The 25,853-nt window shown below is 41.1% G+C and overlaps 1 protein-coding gene across 5 annotated transcripts in view; it reads right to left on the reverse strand.

The window, feature by feature from the left end:
• The window catches only part of ARHGAP26 (Rho GTPase activating protein 26), a 629,130-nt gene that overhangs the window by 168,090 nt on the left and 435,187 nt on the right, over window positions 1-25,853 (reverse strand). For 4 of the 5 annotated variants that reach the window (XM_088444111.1, XM_088444115.1, XM_088444112.1 and 1 more), the window contains exon 21: window positions 2,452-2,487. The exons of the other annotated variant lie outside the window; for it this stretch is intronic. In XM_088444111.1, the coding sequence (XP_088300237.1) occupies window positions 2,452-2,487 (36 nt within the window). The remainder of the gene's footprint in view (window positions 1-2,451; window positions 2,488-25,853) is intronic. 5 annotated transcript variants of the gene reach the window in all.

The following is a 25,853-nucleotide window of genomic DNA, read 5'->3' on the forward strand; positions in this document are numbered from 1 at the left end:
CTGCACACATCTGTAGTTAGAATATATATGCTAAGGGGCACTACTGAATAACAAATCATGGTTTCGTAATGTAGAAAAATAAAAGTTGAGGAATAATAGAACCAAGCAAACTGTGCTAAACTTGAAGTGCTTAAATAATAAAAAAATATACATATTTTGCAATATCATGATATCAATTCAGCAGGTTTATGTTAGCAATCGTGGATCTGTGACAAGATGCATTCACTCATTGACTCACTAATTTACATCAGGCAATCTTGAAAATTTACAGTGTGAATAGCAATGACCAGGCTGCAAATCACAATCTTGGCAGTCAATAGCAACGATATTAAAATTATCAACTGAGGGTCTATAGCTGTCAAGCCATGATACATGAGACTTCATTCTGGTTCAGGGTGACATCCCAAAATGATTTAATCACAATTTATGAAATAACTAAGAATTTGTTTCCATAGAGTGTTTTTTTTTTTAAATCATCATGTAATTCTATCATCCATTTGATTTTATCACTCTAGTAGTACAGCAGAAGATTTCACTAGAAAGTGGAATGTGGCCTCTATTAAGCAGTGCACTACTAACAGCACATTCTTTTCTAATTTAACCCCCAACTGCGTATTAGATAAACTAATTACCAATCTCTGCATCTCCCTATGCTACACTCTCAAACAGCAAACCATGCAGTAAAGGGGCACATCCACTAGGCCAGTGGTTCTCAAACTCGACCCTCAGGACCCCACACAGTTCACGTTTTCCAGCAAGTGCACAGATGATCTTATTATTTCACTTGCGATTCTGTGAGACATGGAAAACATGCACTGTTTGAGGACCAAGTTTGAGAACCTGTGCACTAGGCGATGGGGTAACGACAGTACGAGCACAACATTGTCATTGTACAGTTGTTCCCCATCCCCTGCAGTGCCTACACTGAACGATTAGTCGTTCAGTGTAGGCTCCCTCCATCATCCCTGAACATGGCCAATCTGTCGTTATCGGCAGATTGACCAGCAAGTTCAGCCAATGATAGATGTCGGAAACGGCCAGCGGGAGCGTGCATCGCTGGTCGTTTCTGACATTATAGTGCACAATTAACGAGCGATTGCACGATTCCGATGTCGTAATCGTGCAATCGCTCATTCATATCTGCTAGTGGATGTACGCCTTAACTCAGAGGAAATTATTAATTTACACAAGAGTATGATACAGAAGTGGAGTAGTCAACCAATAGAGGGCTTGGAATTAAACACATCACGGGGTTTATTTACGAAGTGTCATATTTCTGCCCAATATTTAAAAGGGCAGTGCTTTTACTAGCAAGACACAGCTAGAAAAAGCATTGTTCATTTAAATATCTGGTAGAAACACGAACAACTGACACTTCTTAAATAACCCCCATGTAACCATCTTAGTTAAAAGTATTAAAGGCTGGATATTGGGTCTGATTCAGGGTTGAACACTATTCCGATGTTCACCTAGTTCAGAGATTATCGGTGGTTTGCGACACAGCCGTATTGCGCATGTGCTGCAAAAAAATTGTGATAGCGCCCGCTGTGATGATTAACTCACAATTAATAGAAAGGTAGAGACTGTTATGTGGGTGGTTAGGGGGGAGTTCTGGTCTGGCCAAAACGAGGGTGTCAGCAGTTTCCTGGAAATGTACTAGCCAGCGTTTGCGATTGAAAAGAAAAGCTCCAGCGTCTCAATTACCACGTCCATTCTAAGTGACCATAGACTCACTCAAGGAGGCGATGTTTTCAGGATCTGCGTCCAAGTGCTGCGTTTGTGTACGCAGTTGCGGGCAGCTACGAGGGCTCCAGTGGGCATCTCAATACAAATTCCGCTGGCTGATGCATTAGCATATTTTGGTAACTGCTAAGTGGCAAAATTCTAAAATGCGTTTGCTTTAGCGTACTACTCTGAATCAAGCTCATTGTGTCGGGGACAATATTCTACTGAAGGCAAAAGTAAATCCTTGAAAAAAAAAATTATGATGTCTTATGGAACACATCAGACATTTACATTATTTTCTTGCAATGACCTGAATATGTGACCTCAGAAATAAAGCAAGAACAAAAAAAAGGTTACACTTACAATTCCATTGCTGGTTCACATTTTAATATTAAATACATTGTTTATATACACACAGTACTAGATGTTAAAATCTGCATCAGCCTTTTCATGAGCTATGTACTGTGAAACTAATCAGATGACACAGAGGGGGATATTTATCAAATCTTGGAGAGAGATAAAGTGGAGTGAGAAAGTGTCAACCAATCATCTTCTGTCATTTTATAGGCTGTGCTCGAAAAATGACAGTTAGATGATGATTGGTTGCTACGAGTAACTTCTCCATGTTATCTCTCTCCGAGATTTGATAACTCTCCCCCTGTAGTGACAAAAAAGGAAACTCCATTTCAATAGCTTGCGCTCCACAGCTCTGACGCATACACTTACCTTGATAAAAGATCTGATATATTTTTCGGGTTCAATCTGAAAAAGACATTAAAGGGGTCTATGAAACATCATCACCTCCTCTGTGTACATAGAAGCAAGTGCTGAGCAGTACATAACTGACAATAATCACAACTACCACAGCAGCAGACACCAAATCCAGATGAAAACATTCTAAAGTATATGGATGTAACACATCCCAAAGAGGCCTGGGCATAGATAGCTTCACTTATAATGGCTTCTCCAATGATGTGACAGCTACACCGATATATCCATCATCATCTGCATTGCCATTTTTGCTTAGATTTTAAGGCAATAGCAACCCTTTACTAAGCATTTTGCCCCTTTATACACACACATATATATTTTTTTTCCTTGTATCCTACATCTGTTTCATTAATATGTTATAACAATGAACAGACCCAGCACAGACGGTAATATATCAGAATAAAAGATCTTTATTTTTCGACTACACTGGCTTTCATGGAAGTGTTGCCAATATTGGTGATATGTAATTGGGCATGTATTGTCGTAGCAAGATGATCTCTAGACAACGGCTTTGCAGATTTTAGAGCAATAAAAAAAAAAATATATTTTTAAAACGTAACTAAAAGGTGGTCTTTAGCAGCAAATACACTTAAAGTGGACTCATCGCATACACAGTAAATGCAGCAAGTTTATTGTCAGAAGTAATATCATTGAAGCTGCATATTACCAATTGCCTACAAACAGGTGATGTCACAATGACATCAGAAAATGACAGATTCCAATGTGTGTAGACAGTGGGCGTACTTTAGGGGTATTTACCAAAGCTTGGAGAGAGATAAATTTGTGAGATAAAGTATCAACCAACCCCACATACAGTCAGGTCCATAAATATTGGGACATTCAACTCAAAAGTTATTTCATGGACAGGTGTGGGCTATTCCCTCGTTATTTCATTATCAATTAAGCAGGTAAAAGGTCTGGAGTTTATTCTAGGTGTGACATTTGCATTTGGAATCAGTTGCTGTCAACTCTCAATATGAGATCCAAAGAGCTGTCACTATCAGTGAAGCAAGCCATCATTAGGCTGAAAAAATCAAAACAAACCCATCAGAGAGATACCAAAAACATTAGGTGTGGCCAAATCAACTGTTTGGAACATTCTTAAAAGAAAGAACGCACCGGAGAGCTCAGCAACACCAAAAGACCCGGAAGACCACGGAAAACAACTGTGGTGGATGACAAAAGAATTATTTCCCTGGTGAAGAAAAACCCCTTCACAACAGTTGGCCAAATCAAGAACACTCTCCAGGAGGTAGATGTATATGTGTCAAAGTCAACAATCAAGAGAAGACTTCACAAGAGTGAAAAAAAAAGCCATTACAGTTCTGGAATAATATCATATTGACAGATGAGACAAAGATCAACTTGTACCAGAGTGATGGGAAGAGAAGGAAAGGAACTGCTCATGATCCAAAACATACCACCTCATCAGTGAAGCATATGCTCATATTCAGTCAAATGCTTCAGAACTCATTGGACAGCGCTTCACAGTGCAGATGGACAATGACCTGAAGCATACTGCAAAAGCAACCAAAGAGTTTTTTAAGGCTAAAAAGTGGAATGTTATGCAATGGCCAAGTCAATCCCCTGACCTGAATCCGATTGAGCATGCATTTCACTTGATGAAGACAAAACTGAAGGGAAAATGACCCAAGAACAAGCAGGAACGGAAGACATTTGCAGTAGAGGCCTGGCAGAGCATCACCAGGGATGAAACCCGGCGTCTGGTGATGTCTATGCGTTCCAGACTTCAGGCTGTAATTGCCTACAAAGGATTTGCAACAAAGTATTAAAAAGTGAAAGTTAGATTTAGGATGGTTTAGTTTGTCCCATTACTTTTGGCCCCATAAAAAGTGGGAGGCACATATAGAAAACGTTGTAATTCCTACACCGTTCACCTGATTTGGATGTAATTACCCTCAAATTAAATCTGAAAGTCTGCAGTTAAAGCACATCTTGTTTGTTTCATTTCAAAGCCATTGTGGTGGTGAACAGAGGACAAAATATGAAAATTCTGTCAATGTCCCAATATTTATCGACCTGACTGTATAAGGTCAACCTTCAGTCCTGTCACTTCCACCTCCGGAGCATCGTCAGAATGCGGCACTTCCTTTCCCCAGATGCCAACAAAACTCTCATTCATGCAGTCATCATTACTAGATAAGACTACTGTAACCTCCTCCTCTCTGGCCTCACTCTGTCTCCGTAATCAACCTATGCTTAACGTTGCTGCTCATCTCATGTTCCTCTCCCACCATTCCGCTTCTACCTCCCACTTCTGCAACATGCTTCGCTGGCCGCCTATCCCCCTCATAATCCAGTTCAAAATCCCACCCTCAACTATAAAGCCTTAAACTACTCTGCCGTTCCCAACAGTTCCCATCTCATCTCTGTCCACAATACCTCCCACTCCTGCCCTGACCAGCACCTCTCCTCCACCCTGGTCACCTCTTTTCATGCTTGCCTGTAAGACTTTGCTAGAGATGATCCCATCCTCTGGAATTCACTCCATTGTCCGATCAGTTTTTCTATCAGTCACTTCAGGTTTAAACGTGTCCTTAACACCTACGTTTTAATTAAAGAGTACCTGCCCTCCTCTTACATTAATACTTCTACCCTCCACCATTTATCCCAGTTCACCCTCCAACTGTTCTTCTATTGCCATTCATATGTAAGCTCTTACGGGCATGGCCCTCCTCCCTCTTATTCTTCCCTAACACACTCCACGTCACCAGAGCACAACTTGCTTTATTCCTTCTCCCCTTCAGCTACTCTTACTCTGTCTGCTTGTCCATATGTTGGGTGCAGACTCACCGAATACTGAATTGTTTCCCACCTGTGACTCCTGCTAGCTTTAGTCAGTTGTCCTGCCCATGCCCCAGTGATCAGTTCCCTACTGACAATGGCGGATTATTTTGAAATCAACTACTGTAAGAAACAAATGTCTTGAAGAAAATAATCTGTTGTATAAGTTATTTGTGCTCTAAAAAAAGAAAAAATATATATATGGCAACAATACTAATTTAGAAAATGAACTGGAAATATGTTAGGAACATGCACCTGTGTCCCCTTTTCATCAGGGCGGAGGAAAGTTACTGGAGTTTTTTTCCTCGCCCCCACATTCAAAACGCTCTTCTCCTCTCTCTCTCCTCTTATCCTGTTGCTGTTTCTCCCCCTACCCCTCCTTTCCTCCTCTCCATAACTATTTCTCCCTCCCTCTATAAGTCGCTACCCTCTTTACATGTCCCCCCATCATCTCTCTGCCTAGGTACTGTATTTTAAACACTGTAAGCAGTGTGTATAGTTTGAAACTGGCCAACCAATAAGAAGGGTAGTGATGCGCATACACGTCATTGGGGGTACGTATGCACGGCATGTACAGTAAATATCTATGTCATACTTAGCTACTCTCCTGGAAGGTGCAGGAGACACACATTAGTTTGGGTAGTCCACCTGGAAAAGTGAAGTGGGCAGGATGGGGAAGTATTACCAGGAATCATGGGGACTAATAAGTGAAGTGCCCACTTTCACCCCAAAGTGGTCAGCTGTGTTTCGTCTCCAGGCTTCTCCAGGAGAGGAAATACAATGTCGGCAAGTAGGGGTGTAGCTAGAACTTTGTGGGCCCTAAAGCAATAATTTAAAGGGGCCCACACCATAATGAGTCTACAGATACATCTTTCAGTTGGAATCGGTATGAAATCCCGGCAGTCAGGATGCCTGCTGTCAATATACCGACAGCGGTATCCCGATGCTCAGGATCCAGACAATGGTCCGGTAAGCATGGTAACCCTACCCCCTTCTCCTACTAACCCTTTGTTTCTGCATCCTAACAGTAACCCTCCCCCTACCACAACCCACCTTGTTAGTGCCTAAACCTCCCCCTCCCCTAATCTAACCCATCCGCTCGTGACGCCTAAACATAACCGAAGCCCCCCCTCGCACCTAAGACCTAACCAGTCCTGCTATACTTCCGATTGGCATCCTGGCTGCCAGGATTCTGGCATCTGCATCTCCACTACTGTCGATATTCCGGCACCAGTCTTCTGGCCGGGTAGTGGCAATCCGGCACCGGGATTTCGTCAGCTGGGATGCTGGCTGTAGGTATAATAACTGCATCCCATTCAGTTTATGCCCCATAGTAGTGCCCTAATTCATTTGTGCCCCATAGTAGTACTGCAGTTCACATACCACACAGTGGGCCCTGTTCATCCTATATCACATTGTAGTGCCTCTAGTTCATATTATGCAACATTAAAGCGCTGCCAGTAGAAAGTATGCCACATACTGTCACCAGTTTATATTATGCCACATTGTAGTGCCCCCAGTTCATATTATGCTAGATTGTAGTGCTCCCAAGTCATATTATGCCATATTACAGTGCCCCCAATTCAGATTGCGCCACATTATAGTGCCCCTGTATATTATAAGAGCCACTGTACACACCCCGTTTAACATTAGAACATCCACTATACACACCACTCTATTAAAATGAATGTCACTTGATAATGTCTTAACTAGTGCTCCATCCCTATTAGCAGCTTTTGAATCTTATATGACAGCCTGATGTATGCAAGACCACCAGTGCTGAGAAGATTTCCATTTACAGAGAGTGCAAAAATGGGGGAGGGGCCACGGACTAACCAGCTTCTACCTTAGGGGTTACTTCCTATATAAGGAAAATCCACTTTGAGTGGAGATTTTCCTAATTTTGGGACAGTCCTAATCTCGGAGATCAACCTCAGCCCTCCAGCTCACTTTACAAAGGCCGGAGTGCGGGAGATGGATTGTATCAGTGTATTGTTTACAGAGAGGGAGAGAGGAGACTGCAATCAACATAGAGCCCTGACAAGTCTGACAGGCCCAATAGTTTAGCGGGGATTTTTGGGAACTTAATAGACAACTATATGACCTGGGTCTGGTGCACCACAAGCCTCTGGGCCGCATAGCAATGGCAACCACTATTGCTTTGCCCATAACAGCAGGTTTGCTCTATACGTGTGTCCTGTTAGTATGTGATGGGTGAGAGTGCCTGTGTTGGCAGCAGTGTGCATGTTTTACCTGGTGCAAGTGAGCCGCGTGATTACAACGGGCTTTGGCTCTTACTGCACATGTTAAGGACAGACACCTTACATTTTGGCTGAATTTAATAAAGGTTATAAGAATGGATCAGGTTGCATAACATATTTGTCAGTTCCGATCCCAATCAATGCAGCTTTAGAATAGCACTTGTTTTTAGCACACTCATGATAGACAATCCAGCAGTTGCCTAATAGCCTAATAATATATTTCTTGATCATGTGTGTCAGACTTGTATACATAGTGGTTCTTCAGAAATATATTATGTGCAGCATATATTATGCTGATTTGTCTACACACTTTTTACATGTACTGCCTATTCACTATTACTATGGTAATAAATAATACTCCTGAAAGTATAGACAGTGGGCTTGGCATGGTGATCATCAAATTAATAAAAAGCAACATGTTAATAATACAGTGCATCCGGAAAGTATTTACAACGCTTCACTTTTTTCACATTTTGTTACGTTACAGCTTTATTCCAAAATGGAATAAATTAATTTTTATCCTCAAAATTCTACACACAATACCCCATAATGACAACGTATAAAAAGTTTTTTTTAGATTTTAGCAAATTTAATTAAAAAAAAAAAAAAAACAACAACTAAGAAATCACATGTACATAAGTATTCACAACCTTTACTCAATACTTTGTTGATGCACCTTTGGCAGCAATTACAGCCTCAAGTATTTTTGAATATGATGCCACAAGCTTGGCACACCTATCGTTGGGCAGTTTCACCCATTCCTCTTTGCAGCACCTCTCCTGCTCCATCAGGTTGGATGGGAAGCGTCGGTGCACAACCATTTTCAGATCTCTCCAGAGATGTTCAATTGGATTTAAGTCTGGGCTCTGGCTGGGCCACTCAAGGACATTCACAGAGTTGTCCTAAAGCCACTCCTTTGATATCTTGGCTGTGTGCTTAGGGCCGTTGTCCTGCTGAAAGATGAACCGTCGCCCCATTCTGAGATCAAGAGCACTCTGGAGCATGTTTTCATCGAGAATGTCTCTGTACATTGCTGCATTAATATTTCCCTCTATCCTGACTAGTCTCCCAGTTGAAGCCGCTGAAAAACATCCCCACAGCATGATGCTGCCACCACCATGCTTCACTGTAAGGATGGTATTGGCCTGGTGATGAGTGGTGCCTGGTTTCCTCCAAACATAACGCCTGGCATTCACGCCAAAGAGTTCAATCTTTGTCTCATCATGGTCTGAGAGTCCTTCAGGTGCATTTTGGCAAACTCCAGGCGGACTGCCATGTGCTTTTTTTTACTAAGGAGTGGCTTCCGTCTGGCCACTCTACCATACAGGCTTGATTGGTGAATTGCTGCAGAGATGGTTGTCCTTCTGGAAGGTTCGCCTCTCTCCACAGAGGAATGCTGTAGCTCTGACAGAGCGACTATCGGGTTCTTGGTCACCTCTCTGACTAGGGCCCTTCTCCCCGGATCGCTCAGTTTAGATGGCCGGTCAACTCTAGGAAGAATCCTGGTGGTTCCGAACTTCTTCCATTTACGGATGATAGAGGCCACTGTGCTCATTGGGACCTTCAAAGCAGCAGTTATTTTTCTGTACCCTTCCCCAGATTTGTGCCTCGAGACAATCCTGTCTCGGAGGTCTACAGACAATTCCTTGGACTTCATGCTTGGTTTGTGCGCTGACATGCACTGTCAAGTGTGTGACCTTATATAGACAGGTGTATGCCTTTCAAAATCATGTCCAATCAACTGAATTTACCTCAAGCGGACTTCAATTAAGCGATAGGAACATCTCAAGGATGATCAGTGGAAACAGGATGTACCGGAGCTCAATTTCGAGCTTCATGGCAAAGGCCGTGAATACTTATGTACATGTGACTTCTTAGTGTTTTATTTTTAATTTAATCAAATTTGCAAAAATCTCAAAAAACTTTTTACATGTTGTCATTATGGGGTATTGTGTGTAGAAATTTGAGGACAAAAATGAATTTATTCCATTTTGGAATAAGGCTGTAACATAACAAAATGTGGAAAAAGTGAAGCATTGTGAATACGCTCCAGATGCACTGTATATAAATTGCCACAATTTTATGGAAATGAATGAATCTCATAGAATTAATCTACTCTACTTAGGAAGTTTGATAAGTTACCGTTACTTCAAGATGATATTTGGCTGTGTAGTATTGCTGTGTGTAGTTTGTACACTATTATCCCACTCGATATGGGTTTGGCTGCCGTCAAAAGATTTTTGTTCCAACACCCGATATACACTGGTCCGGATTTCAAACTTATTTTGACCAAATTTTTTTTTCTTTATGATGGCAAGTTTTATTTACAGGTAATGGGTTGTGCGATGGGGTCTAATGTGGCCCCATCGTATGCCAACATTTTTATGCTTTATGTTGAAAATGAGATGATCATTTCTAAACCCAAAATTTCTAACAGAGTGGTATTTTATACCCGCTACACTATCTTTAGGTATGTTGGAGACGGCCAAAATAGGATCTCATTGATTTAATATCACAATCTAATGCCAGCATTAGTCCAGTGAAGTTGACATTAGTAACAGTAACACTGATTGACTGCATTAGTGACAGTCAAATTAATTATCTAGATGTGTCTATCTCTTTGTGTGATGGAAAGATACCTCTACATGTCTATATACAAAAGACACTGATAGAAATAATCTTCTGCATAAAACTAGCTTTCATCCCCCTTCCTTGACACGGGGCCTCCCATATTTCCAAATGTTGTGCGTGAGATGCATAACATCGGACCCCGTACTTGTTGAAAGTCAGATGGACATAGGTATAAACATAGGTATCATGGTGTGTGGGGCAGAAAAAAACAACCCATATTAAGCGATGTTACAAGACACAGATTGCATCACCCACTTATAGAATACTTATATTAATAAATAATAATCGAGAACAGACAGACTAATATAAAGTACTAGTACTGTTAAACGTAGAACCTAGATCTTGCACATTATACAAGGCAATGCAACCCATGGTGTTCGTTGAGCCCCTTGGGAGCAAGGGTCCCCAACCGATATATCCACCTAGTCTCACACTGTACTAATTTCAATATCATGATAGTTCTTTTAAATTTAAGTGCCTCAGAATGCATTGTTGTTGCAGCTTTGTTTTTTGTTCTATGTATTTCAAGAATGTATTTGTATTATGCAGGCAGGCTCTCTAGCTGTTGTGCTTGGATTGTTTAGTGTTACTATAAGGGGTTACTATGGTGATGGGGTCTACAGTGATGTCATCTTTGGTTGCTGGTCATGTGACCATCCTGATGACATAATTGAGTTGTGCCACTGGCTGGATGTGCGGCTCCGCCTCCGGCATGATATGTATTGCGACTGGGTGCTATAAATTATTTATTGCACAATGTAACAATAAAAAAGCTTTTATTGGATTAGACATATGAAATTACTGATTGGTTGCTATAGTTTTTTATGAAAAAGTTGCACCTTTGAGTAGTATTGACAGTATTTATCAGTGTCCAGGGAATAGATCAATTATGGGCACAATTGGGCAAGTGTTTGAAAGATCTGTAATAGTCAAACTCAGGAATTCATAGAAAGAAAGAATTGTCTTTACACGGCTTCATACAGTACATCCAACATCAGACATCTATGAAAATAAAATGGATGGAGATGAAACTACTTTTGATAAAGCTCAAAAGAGAATACATGATTACTTCTAACCTCCATCATAAAGGTTGCAGCAACCTGCAAAGCTGTGTTATGCTGTTGCTGCATATTAGAAAGTTGCACCATCAACATAAAAAAGTACAAGTATATAAACAAAAAACACTAACAGTGATGGGGGATAAAAGACAGAAAGGGATATCCTTAAAACAGTTTTGGATTGTGGCATGAAGAGACCACCAGGGGAACGCAGTAGTAGGACCCATGCTTATGGGGTACCACCAGCCAGCAGAGCGGGTGTGGCCGGCCACCACAGAGGATCGACCAATCATTAGAGAGGACACAGCCTGCTGACAACATGGATACTATTGTGATGGTATGGACCCCTTAAAAAAAAATAAAAAAATTTATATATTTGGTAATATGGTAATATGGTAAATATTGATAGTTCATGCAGTATAATCTACCAGATTATGCACCATAGTCCAGGGAATGCAGTATAATGTAACATGGAGTGCTATATCGGTCATAAAATGTATTTACATCCAAGTGTTAGTAAGATCTACGTGTTGATGAAAACTCATTGATACGTTTCAGAAAATGCATGTAGCCATAGGTATAACTGTGCCTTATAACCAATGTAGGGAAATTATACCAATGATCCCATTTGAATGTACTTTCTACTGTTTTTTCTTTTATTTATCAGCTTCATAATAGGGGTAAGGTGAAATCAGGGAGATTACTACTATTTCAGGGAGTTGGCAAGTATGTGTAACACAGCAGCGTGTGCTGGGCTGGGGTGAGAGGCTTCTAACAGGTAAGAGGGAGCGGGGACGGCACTTGACTTAGCTTTACTCCTGCCCTGGGAGTAGATATACTATAGTTCTAAAACAGACTAGTGGCGGTTTTTCCTATAGCAACCAATCAGCTTCTGTCTATCATTTCTCCATTGCATTCTAGACAACGATAGCTACAACCTGATTGGTTGCTATGGACAACACCAACACTCATCTGTTTTAGAAGAAGTTTTAGTAAATCTACCCCCTGGTGTCAAAAATAAAACCAATCATGTATCAGTTGATAGAAAATCAGAAGCAGCAACCTAGTACCAGTGCTGCGGCTGCTGCCAATAATAATACTTCACCATCTACTAAAGGTGGTCAAGGGGAAAGAAGGTTTAAGAAAAGGCACCTAAAATCTAAACCGTATTTCACAATCTTAAAGAAAACATCATCTCTAACAATAAAAGGGAACATTTACTGCTGAAAAACATAAAACTGCCATCAAGCCATACTGGAGTGGTATTAAGGAACGACATTAAGAAGGTTGGCAGTCAATATGTCGACACCAGATGGTCAACATGGACAAAATGTCGATGGGTACACAATGTCAAGTAACAAAAGGTTGTGCAAATGGTCGACGCATATATGATTAACACAAAAAAGGTCAACTTTATTTGTATTCTAATCCTAACCACCCCCCTGGTGCCTAACCCTAAAAATGTTACAAAAACATAAAAAAAATGTTAACCATTTTCCGTGTAGACCATATGTGTGTCGACTATTTAAACATGTCGACCTTATGTGCCTGTCGACCATCTGGTGTCGACCTATTGACTGTTGACCCTTCATAGGATCCCATGCAATACAACGCATTCAGAAGCAAAGAAAGACTCAGACCATGAACTTAATTTGCGAGTGTTGTTCCTGCTACTGCTGTTTCATGCCCTAAAATTCCTATTGTGGAAGCCGGGGCCAAACACAGTCAGGAATCTTCTGTGACCTCGCATGCAAAACCTTCTCGCTCTAGACATGCCACCTTTAAAACAGGCAAATCAGGGCACAAAAAAGTGTTACATATGCTGTATTATACATATGTGCTGGTTTCATTTTGAGGTTCATGAGTGCAATTATGTAATTTTAATACATTTTGGTATAAAAGGGAATGCACTATTGGAAGCATCATTTATAGGTTTAATACACCTTACAGATTGCCTATTCTTGGTACATGGATATGAGAGGTTTAAGATGATATAAATTTCATGACCCATGTTTGCATTGATTTGGAATTAAGGAGACCTGCGATTGTTTAACTTCTACATTTATTAAGTGCAAGCACATAGGGGTGAGAGGTGGTCTTCATTCACAGACTGATGCGCTATAATGCAGAAGGTGAGAGTTACAGTATTGTATTCTCAATCACCACATCAATTTGTGCACCAAAGTTGATTATATTCGATTATATTACACCATATACAGGTTGTGTCTCCCATATCCAAATATTCCGAAATACGGAATATTCCGAAATAATTTTGGCATGACTGAGATAATGAAACCTTTGATTTTTGATGGTTCAATGTACACAAACTTTACCTAAGACTCAAATTATTACAAATATTGTATAAAATTACCTTCAGGCTTTGTATAACGTGTATATGAAACATAAATTTATATTTCTGTGCACAAACTTTGCTTGAGCCACAAAATTATTGAATATATTGTATAAAATTACCTGCAGGCTGTGTGTATAAGGTGTATATAACACAAATGCATTGTGTGTGTATATTGCGGTCCCATTCCTAAGATATTTCATTATGATATGCAAATATTCCAAAATACGGAATATTCCGTTATCCAAAATACCCCTGGTCCCAAGCGTTTTGAATATGGGAGACTCAACCTGTATAGCATTTTACTTTGTACATGTAAATTTGGGGGAGATTGGAAGCCATTCTATGAAGGAGGAGGATGTGGAAGAAATATTGATTAGGTTTGAGATATTATCAATTTACAGATCTTGATCCTATATAGGAAGCAGTGGTGGGCTGGGCCGGGGGGGAGGGTGCCATGTGCCCCCCTGGCCGCAGCGCCATGCGGGCCACGGGCAGTCTGTGTCTCTGTGACACAGGCTGCACCGCGTGTGTAGCGCTGACCGAACGCGCTGCACTGACTAACACACAGCCGCTGGCTTCGGCAGCTGTGTGTTTGTTTTTATCAGCAGCCAATGAGAGTCTGACACTCTCATTAGCTGCTGCTGCGCCCACTGCAGGAGCCGCTCCATCTTCCGGCTCCCGCAGTGGGCAATGGGAGAGACGTCATGATGTCTCTCCCATAATGCAGAGCAGCCCGGCCCGGGAGGACAGACTGAGCAGTGGATGGCGGCGGCGGGAGCTGGGATGCAGGTAAATGTTTTTTTTTTTATTACGTGTGACTACTGGGGGGGACTGGCACTACAAGGGGGGGGACTACTACTACTGGGGGCACTACAAGGGGGGGGGACTACTACTACTGGGGGCACTACAAGGGGGGGCTACCACCACTGTGGGCACAAGGGGGGGGCTACTACTAGGGGCACTACAAGGGGAGGGGACTACTACTAGGGGCACTGCATAGGGGGGAGGGGACTACTACTAGGGGCACTACATAGGGGGGAGGGGACTACCACTGGGGGCACTGCATCGAGGGACCACTGCTGGGGGCTCTATATAAAGGGTAAGACTGGGGGTACTGCATAGGGGGGAGACTACCACTGGGGGCACTGCATCGAGGGACCACTGCTGGGGGCTCTATATAAAGGGTAAGACTGGGGGTACTGCATAGGGGGGAGACTACAACTGGGGCCACTATTTAAGTGGCACTGCATAAGGGTTACCACTATTGGGGGCAATCACTACTGGGGGCACTACTGGAGGCCTGCATAAGGGGGTCCTCTCCTGGGGCACAGGGGTGCACTGCATATGGGCACTACGACAGGGGGCTGCCCCTAATCTTTATTTTTAATTTACATTAATCCCATATGGACCCGCCTCCTCCCTGGAACACTTGAGGGGGGGGCGCCGTAGCACGCACGTTCTTCGGGCACCCTGGCTAGACGCTACTCCTCTGCCAGGGCCGCCTGCATGCATTTGCCCCCCAGGTTAAAAGTTGCCAACCAGCCCCTGATAGGAAGGATCGCCTTGGTACAGTACTTTTTGTTACAGCAGCGTCCGTCAGCTATTTTGATTGAACACTGACAGCAAATAGATCAACAAGATTTTATGGACATCAGTACTTTGTAGGTCCACCACGTGCAGTGATTACTGCAGACACCCTTCCTGGCAAACTGTTCACAAGTTCATGGGCAACAGCAGGTGGTATGTTTTGCCATTCCGCCTTAAGAGTAGTGACCAACTGTGACACTGAAGAAGGTCGATTTGGCCTAGAACACATCTGTCGCTCCAATTCGTTCTCAAGGGTTAAGATCTGTACTCTGAACTGGCCAGTCCATACAGTTACCAAATTTTCTGTATACCAGTCCAGCGTCACCCAGGAAACGTGACAGGTGACATTGTCGTTCTAATAAAAACATTTAATTGTTTCTGCAGAACTATAAGTGCATTAGTGGCCATTTGGAACTTGTGTGCAATGGTATGCAATTCGCTTGTGCAGGGGTGTCTAATCACTTTTGTCTACATAAGGTACTAACATACGTTTCCAATGTACACCTCAATAATATTGAATTAAGTTACTTTGTATTTAAGTGATGTATGCAATCCTAGAACACAGAGATAAATGTTGATTTCAATCAGAAAGAACATGGTCATCTGAGCATACATTTGTACAGACTATAGTGAAAACCAAACTAATCTTTTCGATGCACTGAACACATACAAGTTTAGCTTTAATCTGCATTAAGCAAACTGTAAATGTTATTGTAGATGTTGTAAATCAAAACTCAAGTTCAATTTCAAGTTTTACTTCAAGGTAGCACAAACCTCAGTTGCATTACCCTGCTGACTCCCTGCTGTACTGTGTTATAATAAAGCACAGACCGTAATATGTCTATTATAATAAACCAGGTTTCTGCAAGTAACAAGATTTTGATAAAATAAAAGATGTCAGACTTAATAATGTGCAGCCAGGGAAATCTCTATCAGCAGCAGCAAATTGACTGTGATAAACTGCATTCAACATAATAGAAGTGTCAGCCAAAGCTGCCCCAGAACAAAGATACAGAGAATACCTATATGCTAACCTACTAAAGTGTCGCTTAGCTAAAATAAGTCACTTGGGCTTCTAACCAGGCAATGGTTCCAGAAAGGATGCTAACCTATCCTCTGACAGAAATAATGTACATGGCAGATGTTAGTTACACAGAACGGCATATCCACTAGAGACCCTATGACGAGTAACTCAAATTCTAAATGACAATAGCTGGTAACAATGTGGTTATACATTTAAAATACAGACATTCCTCACTTAACAACCTACTCACTTAACAACCGTTCGGACTTATTGCTGCCCATCCATTTAACGATGTGGGGGACGACGGCACGATTACGATGCCGTCGTCTCCCGCGGGGTGAACTGCATACCTTGAACGTTCAGAGTATGCAGATCAATCATCCCCGAACATGGCAACCTGGCGGCGGTCGTCAGGTTAACAGTCATGTTCGGGCGATGATTGATGTTAAAAACGAGCAACGGGCATGTGCATCGCTGGTCGTTTTTAACCTTTTACTGCCCGATTTGCGGGTGATAACGACCGTCGTTATCGCTCCATCGCTAGGTATAATAGCCTAGTAGATGGGCAGCATTACAGTATCAAGTTTTAGTTTCCTTTAGACCTTTTCTTTATTCAGAATACATAAAAATGATTACCTCCTGGTTCCTCATTTAGTGACCAATCCGATTAACGACATAGTCGTAGGAACGGAATGTCTGTCTATGCAAAAAAATAATTCAAATTTTGAATGTGCGTATTTAGACACAAGCGGTGTATAACTTTTCAGCTTCTTCACTTAGTAGTATCAAAATAGAACAGTGTGATTCTGTAAATAGAAGTATTCTTACATTGTCACTATAGTTGTTAGCTGTACTCAATAGAGCGAGCAAGAGGTGACAGCAAGAAAGGTGATTAGAGAGGGAGTGAGATGTGGGGGAAGGGGAGCATGAGAGGGGTAGGGGGGAGACAGCAAGAGCAGTGGGCAGCATCTGGGGCACTATGAAGTTTTGACCTAATGGAATACCTAATGGATCTAATGGAATACTAGAGGTAATCTACCATTCACAGCATTTAGGCGGTCCGGGTTCCATTTTTTTGTGGGTGGTCCTTTGCTTCATTTTGTCTACATTTGTTTGAAGTTTTTTTATCTATATGACTCTATACCCCAGTCATGGGACACGCTATGTAAATATGACCTACTTTTTAATATACATTGGATCACTCCCTTTCTTTTTGGTTTGATTTTTATGCACCAAACTGAAATTATTCGGATAATCTGTTAAACGTCTGTTGGATCAAAGAAACCCAGATAGGAGTACATACACATCTATAATCGTGAGTGTGGCATGCTAATATTGAGTCACAAGACATCTAACCTATATATTTAAAGGAACTTTTATACATCTGTTCCTGGCCCCATCCAAGTGAGTTGGGATACGCTGTCTTTCCCTCTTTTTTGGTGGAGGGCTTAAACATATTCAGAAGATACCATAAATAACAAATTTCAGGGGTTTTGTTATTTATGGTGAGTTGGGTATGCTATCCTACATTGTTATCTAGACTCCCACTGAGTCATCTTCACAGGATTTCATCTTTGAAATTCCTCCATGTTATACCTAAGAAGTTAATAACAGTATTACACATTGTGTTCTTTGTCTAAGTCCATCATAACAAGGACAAAAACACACCATCACTATTGAATGCAAGGATAGTTGGGATAAAGTATCGGGCGCGTGCCCGATTATCCCCGTATCCAATTATTGTCGAAAACGGGACTCGGCAGAAAGGGGAGTATGGAAAAGTCTAGGCAATTTTCGGGAAACCTTCCCGCCACCCCCCAAACGATGGTCTGACATGGGGGATCACTATGGGTACCCACGAATTGGCCTGCTAAAGGTAATTCAGGTTTTTTAAATGATTGCGGCAGGTGCTTTAATGCGCCTTTAAACAAGTGGTGAAGAATAGCATTTTGCATAATTTTTTGGGAAAAATAACTAGTCCCATCAAATTTGGGGTACATAAAAATGGGTGCAAGCATATTTTTAAGTCCCTGAAGTTAGTTTTTAAAATTCTTCAAAAATCCACCTGCCGCAACCAGCCGCATTCTAGAAAACACCTGACGCATACTTGAGGACCCCCCCCTGACTCTATTTCACTACTTTTTAACTTTGTTCCCCATCTTTTTTTTTTTTTACATCCCCCAAAACGAAACCCCTTTTTTTGGGGTGTCCTAGGCTACTTTTTACATTTTTTTTTGACACAGATTATTTTTAGGGGACATTCCAAAGGATGCAGGCTACTTTTTTAAAGTTTGCACCCCTAATCCCCAATTCTGCACTTTTTTTCGACACCTATTCTATGCTGAAAACTTATCCCCGTTTTTTGACAAAGGTTTTTCGCACCTGCGAAAAGTCTTTGAAATTGAATATGGGGATAAGTGAAAATGAAGATAACAGACTTTTCGGATCCAATTGAATATGGCCCTAACTGTTCTATAAAAAATAAAAAACACTATGGTTTATTAATAATATGCAACATTTTTTTATTAATAATGTGCTTTAACAGAAACATTCCTGACAATTGCTAGTTTTCAAATAATTAACCTTGAACAAAGTAAATGGTGCAGAACATAAAAACACAAAAACTTAATAAAGACATATGTACTATATATGTATATACACAGTATATATATATTACACACCCACACATATATATCCTGACAATAACACAAACTTTATTATATCCGTTTGTCTATGCCTGTTATTGGCCGAGTGCCGCACCTTACTCTACTGCCTGCGAGACTCTGAGTGCCGCCTGCTGTGTGATCTGTATGGTGGGGATGCGTTCTCCTCTCACAGGGAGGGCGCCGGAGCACATAACTGTACTACATTGAGTGCCGGATCATTGTTGGTGTATGTGTATAATTATATATATATATATATATATATATATATATATATATATATATATATATTATATATGCACACACACACAAATCAAACGGACCAGCACTCCTCTGAAGAATCAACTTGCTCCGGTGCCATCAGAACAAACGAAAATTAAACAGAACAAAAAACTGCGGCACTCGGAGACTGATGTTAATCAAATATATTAAATGGTGTCACAAAAAGAATACAACGTTTCAGAGCTCTGTGGCTCCTTTGTCAAGGTCACCTGATTAACATCAGTCTCCGGGTGCCACAGTTTTTTGTTTATATATATTATATACACACACTATATATACACACAAAACACACACAGTATATAATATATATATATATATATATATATATTATTTTTTTTAGAATGTTTAATAATTTAATATTATGTATAGATATGCATACATATATGATTGATATGCATACATATCAATACGTAAACTATTACTATACAGCAACAGCCTGGCCAGAGGGACTGAAAAGCAGCTTACCTTGGGGGACTCAAAAGATCACACAGACAGTGCTGCTGCTGTCACGATGTCACCAGCCTTCAAGGAGGAGAGGTGAGCCTGTGACTGAGGCTGAGAGGCAGGCTATGCTGCTGGTGGTGGTCGTGCACAGGCTGCGTGAGGGTGCGGTGCGGTGGCGGGCAGCACCTATGTGACGTCACACGCAGTGACGTCACATGACGCGCAGGCGGCGCCGCTGCCAATTAACTGTTAGCAGCGCTGGGAGGGCTACAGAAGCCCAGCCCTCAATGCTCTGCCATTATGTTTACGCACCGGTCCGGTGTCACAGCCGCAACTGGTGGAGGGGGGGGGTTATGCGCAGCCGGGGGGGGGGCACCGTCGGCCCTCAGGAGGAAAGAGAAAATCTTCCTACAGCAGCACACACACACACACATCACAAGGCTGTGGGCCTATTCTGATGGTGGGCCTGGAGCTGTAGCTCCATCAGCCCAATTATTAATCCGGCCCTGATGTAGGGGAGAGAGAGGACAAGAGCAGTGGGAGAGAGAGCGAGAGCAAAACCAGTGTGTGTGGGGCAGTAAGTGCAGGAGCAATGAGTGAAGGGAGAGAGAGGACAAGAGCAGTGGGAGGAAGAGAGAGGACAAGAGCAGTGGGAGGAAGAGAGAGGACAAGAGCAGTGGGAGGAAGAGAGAGGACAAGAGCAGTGGGAGGAAGAGAGAGGACAAGAGCAGTGGGAGGAAGAGAGAGGACAAGAGCAGTGGGAGGAAGAGAGAGGACAAGAGCAGTGGGAGGAAGAGAGAGGACAAGAGCAGTGGGAGGAAGAGAGAGGACAAGAGCAGTGGGAGGAAGAGAGAGGACAAGAGCAGTGGGAGGAAGAGAGAGGACAAGAGCAGTGGGAGGAAGAGAGAGGACAAGAGCAGTGGGAGGAAGAGAGAGGACAAGAGCAGTGGGAGGAAGAGAGAGGACAAGAGCAGTGGGAGGAAGAGAGAGGACAAGAGCAGTGGGAGGAAGAGAGAGGACAAGAGCAGTGGGAGGAAGAGAGGACAAGAGCAGTGGGAGAAAGAGAGGACAAGAGCAGTGGGAGAAAGAGAGGACAAGAGCAGTGGGGGAGAGAGAGAGCGCGAGAGCAGTGAGAGAGAGAGAGAGAGAGCGCAAGAGCAGTGAGGGAGTGAGTGAGAATGAGCAGAAGGGGCAAGAGGGATGAATAATAGGAGTAGTAAAGGGGAAGAAGTAGGACCAGGATAGAGGGTAATGAGATTTCAGAGGGAAGAGAGTTTGTTTCTGAGAGGACACCAGATTGGAATATCAGAAGGGAAAACAGTATATCAGAGAGAAGATACAGTGTAAATGTGAAAGTGTTAAAGATGACAATGATAGTGAAGAGTAAAGGGACATAAAGATTTATTAAAAAACAAAAGTGAAACTGGTCAGAAAAGCAATGGGGAGAAAACAAAGTGGCGCATTCAAAATGCAATTTACCTAAAATGCATATTAAATTAATTTAATTTTAGGATTAGACTATATTCACACATCTGGATATGTTTTGAATTTACCAATTTGTACAAACTACATCACATGTAAACTTATCTCTCTCACCTGCAATTTCCTCCACCACTCTGTTCCTCCCTATATTTTCACAGGATGTAGTCATAATCCCGGCATGTGGGATACTGGTTAGGCGGAAGGTTAGGCACTAGGGAGAGGGTTAGGGTTAGGCACCTACTGACAGGTGTCGTTATCCTAACCCTGTCGGGATGCCGACCACCGGCATCCCGTACCCAACTCATTTCCATTCATACTCCCTCTCGGCCAATGATTGCTACCTTTCCACTTCCCTGATTACCTCCTACAACTCTTGCATACTGCTCCCAACCACTGGAATGCCTTCCCATGTCAGATCAAACTTGCCTCCCAACCCTCAAATGTGCCCTTAAAACAAATTTCTTCAATGAAGTATAATCCCAAACCTGTGCACCCTTAGGGGTATATTTACTAAAGGTCAATTTTAATCGATCAAAATCAATTAACAACGATGTTGTTTTTCTAGAGCTAAATCACAATTAAAAAGAATAAAAAAATTACTAGTAAATGTGTGATTTAGCTCTAAAAACACAACATCGATGTTAATGGATTTTAAATCGATTAACATCGATGTGTTTCTAGGAGCTAAATCACACATTTACTAGCAATTTTTTTTATTCTTTTTAATTAAGTATTAGTAAATGTGTGATTTAGCCCCAGAAACACAACATCGATGTTAATTGATTTTAATTGATCAAAATTGATTCAAATTGACCTTTAGTAAATATACCCCTTATACTCTGTTTCTCCTTCATGCCCTATGTGTGCACGCATATCCCGTCTAGGTTGTAAACTCTCACAAGCAGGACCCTCTTTTCCTCTCTTTTTCCTAATTGTGCATATAATTTTAATCAGTAGAAGCTGCTTGTGCTATTTAGTCGCAAATAGATGTTTTTTCACATTAGGCAAAACCTGCACAGAGAGTTTAATTTAAATTCGGATGCATTTCGCAAAAAAAAAAAAAAAATTACTAAAGGTAAATGTGTATGTTGAGTCACAGATATTTTAAGATAAGTCAACTCACTATTTCTGAGGTAAGCATAAAAATATACATAATATATGCCTAACGTTAGAGATGCAGCTTGTAATAGTCAAATTTGGAATTTAAAATGTAATTTAATACAAACACCTCTAAATCCATTTTAACGTTTTAAAAATCCTGTGGGGCTCGTTTCCTGGAATAGTCCACACAGAAATGACAAATAAGAAATCTATACAGAAGTCCGTGTAGCAACAAATAGTGGTTCTAAGGTTCAAAATACACAGAGCTTGCTGACCCAGGACAGATGGGATAATGCTAGGTAGCTAGACTCTGCAGACTTTGGCACTGTGTTGTAGGCTGCTGCAAAGACCCACTGCCACAGAGAGGCAAGAGACACCCCAAATCAATAAGCAACAACACAGACAGAGATCGCTTTCTGCATCAAATCGAATATTACTTGCAAGAGACTAACCTTTAGCAAATTTTATATAAAAAAAACCCTAAATTACAGGTTGTGCAAACAATGTGATCATCATACATTACAGGATAAATGACATGACAAAATCACTAAATGGCCAATTAAACTATTTGTCTAATCCCATTGTATTTTCAACCTCAATTATGCATATATTTCTACTAACAGGTTAAAGAATATATCTAGGTGATATAACAGTTAATATATTGAGCACACACAAATAAAATCCTTCAATTTGTCTACAACACAGTCTGTCCCTGGAACTGGTTTCACCTGTTGCTACAATTAGTGTTGGGTAATCATTTCTGCACAGTCCTTACAGCAAGCTCTCTCAATCACTGCTGCAGATATGCACAGTTCACATTGATTTTTTTGTCTGAACATAGCTGGGTAATTTCCAGCTTGTTTGCAGTGTTGAAGTTCAACTTTGGAGTACTCATTCAGTGTCTGGCTGGGTCTGTCTAAACTACAATGTGTCCACATACACCTATCCTGAAATCATGCCAAATAGTTCCATTTGGCGTGCCACGTACTTTGCGACGTAGCTGCGCCAAGCATCCTGCCAGAGACTTTTCCCACAAAATATGCATCTTATTTGCATTACTAATGTGCACAGACAGGTAACACTGAATATGGACACTGGCATTTCATGTAGCTTCTGTGTGCGACTCAGTCAGACACTATAAACTATAAGTGAGTTTGTATGTTACAATATTCAGGAAACAATACAAAAGTACAGATCTCGTGAACTGTAGTGAAGCGTCTGTTGCGCCAAGTGACGTGCCACGTGGCGCAAACACACTAGTTGAATGAGGACACATTTGTACAGTTTGCTATTTTTCCATACAACTGTAACACGTTACACGCATGCCGCCGCAGAAGAGGAGACATGCAGAGCACCAGGACAGTCTCTTTTCCTTAACCCTTGTGGTTTTGTTAAATCACTTATATATGACATATGTACTAAATGGTACCATCATCTTCGTACATGTGAACTGAATGTTAACTGTGATTATTCTATCCGGGTCACCATTTACTCTGTGAAGACAAACAAGCTGGTATGTTATCACCATTTCGTCACCCAGTCAAGATACATTTTATTCTAAAACCTCTGAATGAGATATTAGAATTCTATGTAAGAATTATCTGACTGTAATGCACACTGAGCCTCATTCAGAGCTGTACGCAATTCTGAGGTTTACGGAGTTGAGCGATTACCACTAAACCGCACAGGCTTCTTTTTCACACTGCACATGCGTCATGGTACATTACCGTAGTCGTACTGTGACTTTTTACTAGCAGTGTGATTGACAGTAAGGGAGCGATTGGGGAAGGTAACGGGGAGTGTCTATCCAGTCTGCAAGGAAAGTGGCACCTGGGTCTCAATTCCTGCGCCCATTCTGCGCGACCATAGACTTACTCAGGTCTGCAACAATCAAATGATCTGCAACCGATGCTGCATCTTTGTACACAGATGCTGCAACATTTTACGCAGTTACTTAGGTTGGCAAAGCCGTAAGTGGACATCTCAATACATCTTCCATCAGCTGCGACATTTGCATATTTTTGCATAGCAGGTGCGTACAGGATCGCAGCTGCGACGGCATTAGCGTACAAGTATGAATCAGGCCCATTGCTCTCCGATATATTACAACTGTTAATTGCTATTTTTATTGGTGTCAAGGAGACTGTTCTGTAACCAATATATGATCCATCGAGTAATCATAGTATTCGATGTGTGATGGAATAGGGCATTTATATTCATAGATAATCATGTGAGACTATAAAACATGGCTCAGGGAGAAAAATTACTATAGTAAAAACTTAATACATATTTTTAGAATAAAATAGTTCTTCCAGTTTAAAAAACATTAGCCTTTGGACTGTACGAACAATACAGTAGGTGAAACAAGTCTGTATAGGGTGTAGAGATGTATTAGTGTTACTAATAAAAGTGAAAGTTGCTCTGCATTGCCCTATTTGTACATAATAATGTAGTGTTAGATAGAGAAGATTAAATTAATCAATGGCTAATATTTGCTATCTAAAAAACACTCAGAAGTTGTCAGGGCTTTTTATGACTGAATTAGATCAAGAACATTTAAACTTTTTCCAACAGAATTTTATTACATTATTTGTTATTTATTTAGCGCTTTCTAGAAGATAATAGCTAGAATCTGATTGGTTGCTATGGACAACATCTTCACTTCTGCAAACCCACACTTTAGTAAATATACCCCTAAGTCTCTCTCCCTATTTATGTGAACCAAGCTTTTATATGCAATATAGACCACGCCAGGAAAGTGGTTAATAAATGTAAAATTTACATTTTCATTATAAAATGTTCTGAAATAAAAACACAAATAATAATAATAATAAAAAAAAAAAACAACAACATATTTTATCTTTTAAAATGCAAACAAGAATATTCTTTATTTTAGTAGCTCAGATTTAAATGTTAAATTAAGTGAACAGACCGCCAATGATTTATGCGTGGAAAGCCCAATAGTGGTGTTATTAGTAATCATCATCATCGAGTATAGTTTCACCATTCCGCAGGTACCCGCAAATGATATGCCCATTAAAGATGTGTTCAGCTTTAATTCTCTCTACCCTTGTTACTTCCTGCGTTACAGGAAGGTACAATAGCATATATACTTTCTTGCCAATTGCTCCATTATAATTATTTTTTAACTTGACTACTCCCATGCCAACAACGTTTAGCACTTCTATCTAGGCCAACATTTCAATTATGAACTTTAAAGGACTGTACAGAGTCTGTAATGACAATCTACAGAGATCTGGAACTTTCATTGCCAGAGATGATAACAATATAGAAGCTCATTCTCACTGCAAGTCAGGATTGCTGCAATGTAATTTAGTTAAAACAGGTCAATTTAATCTGACCTTGTATGTTTATGTATAGACAAAGTTTTGTTTGCCTTTAACTTGATCTTCTCGTGCAGCATAAAGCTCATTATTGAAAGAACAGTGAAATGATCACCTAGCTCTGGGGTGGGGTGGGGGGGAATTCAATTAGCCACAATAACCCGTTTTTGCGTGTAAAAGTGAATTTCGGGTGTTAATAAAAATGTCATCCTATTCAATTAGCCGCCCAGCTAACGTGCGCCAATTTTGCATTGGCATTAACAAGTCTTTTTTCAGGACCCCTTGAGTAGGTGAAAAGTTGCAGAAAATACCTATTTTAAAG

Source organism: Taudactylus pleione, unplaced genomic scaffold, assembly GCF_031769625.1.
Source record: "Taudactylus pleione unplaced genomic scaffold, aTauple2 ptg000349l, whole genome shotgun sequence".
In the NCBI taxonomy this organism is placed as follows: domain Eukaryota; kingdom Metazoa; phylum Chordata; class Amphibia; order Anura; family Myobatrachidae; genus Taudactylus; species Taudactylus pleione.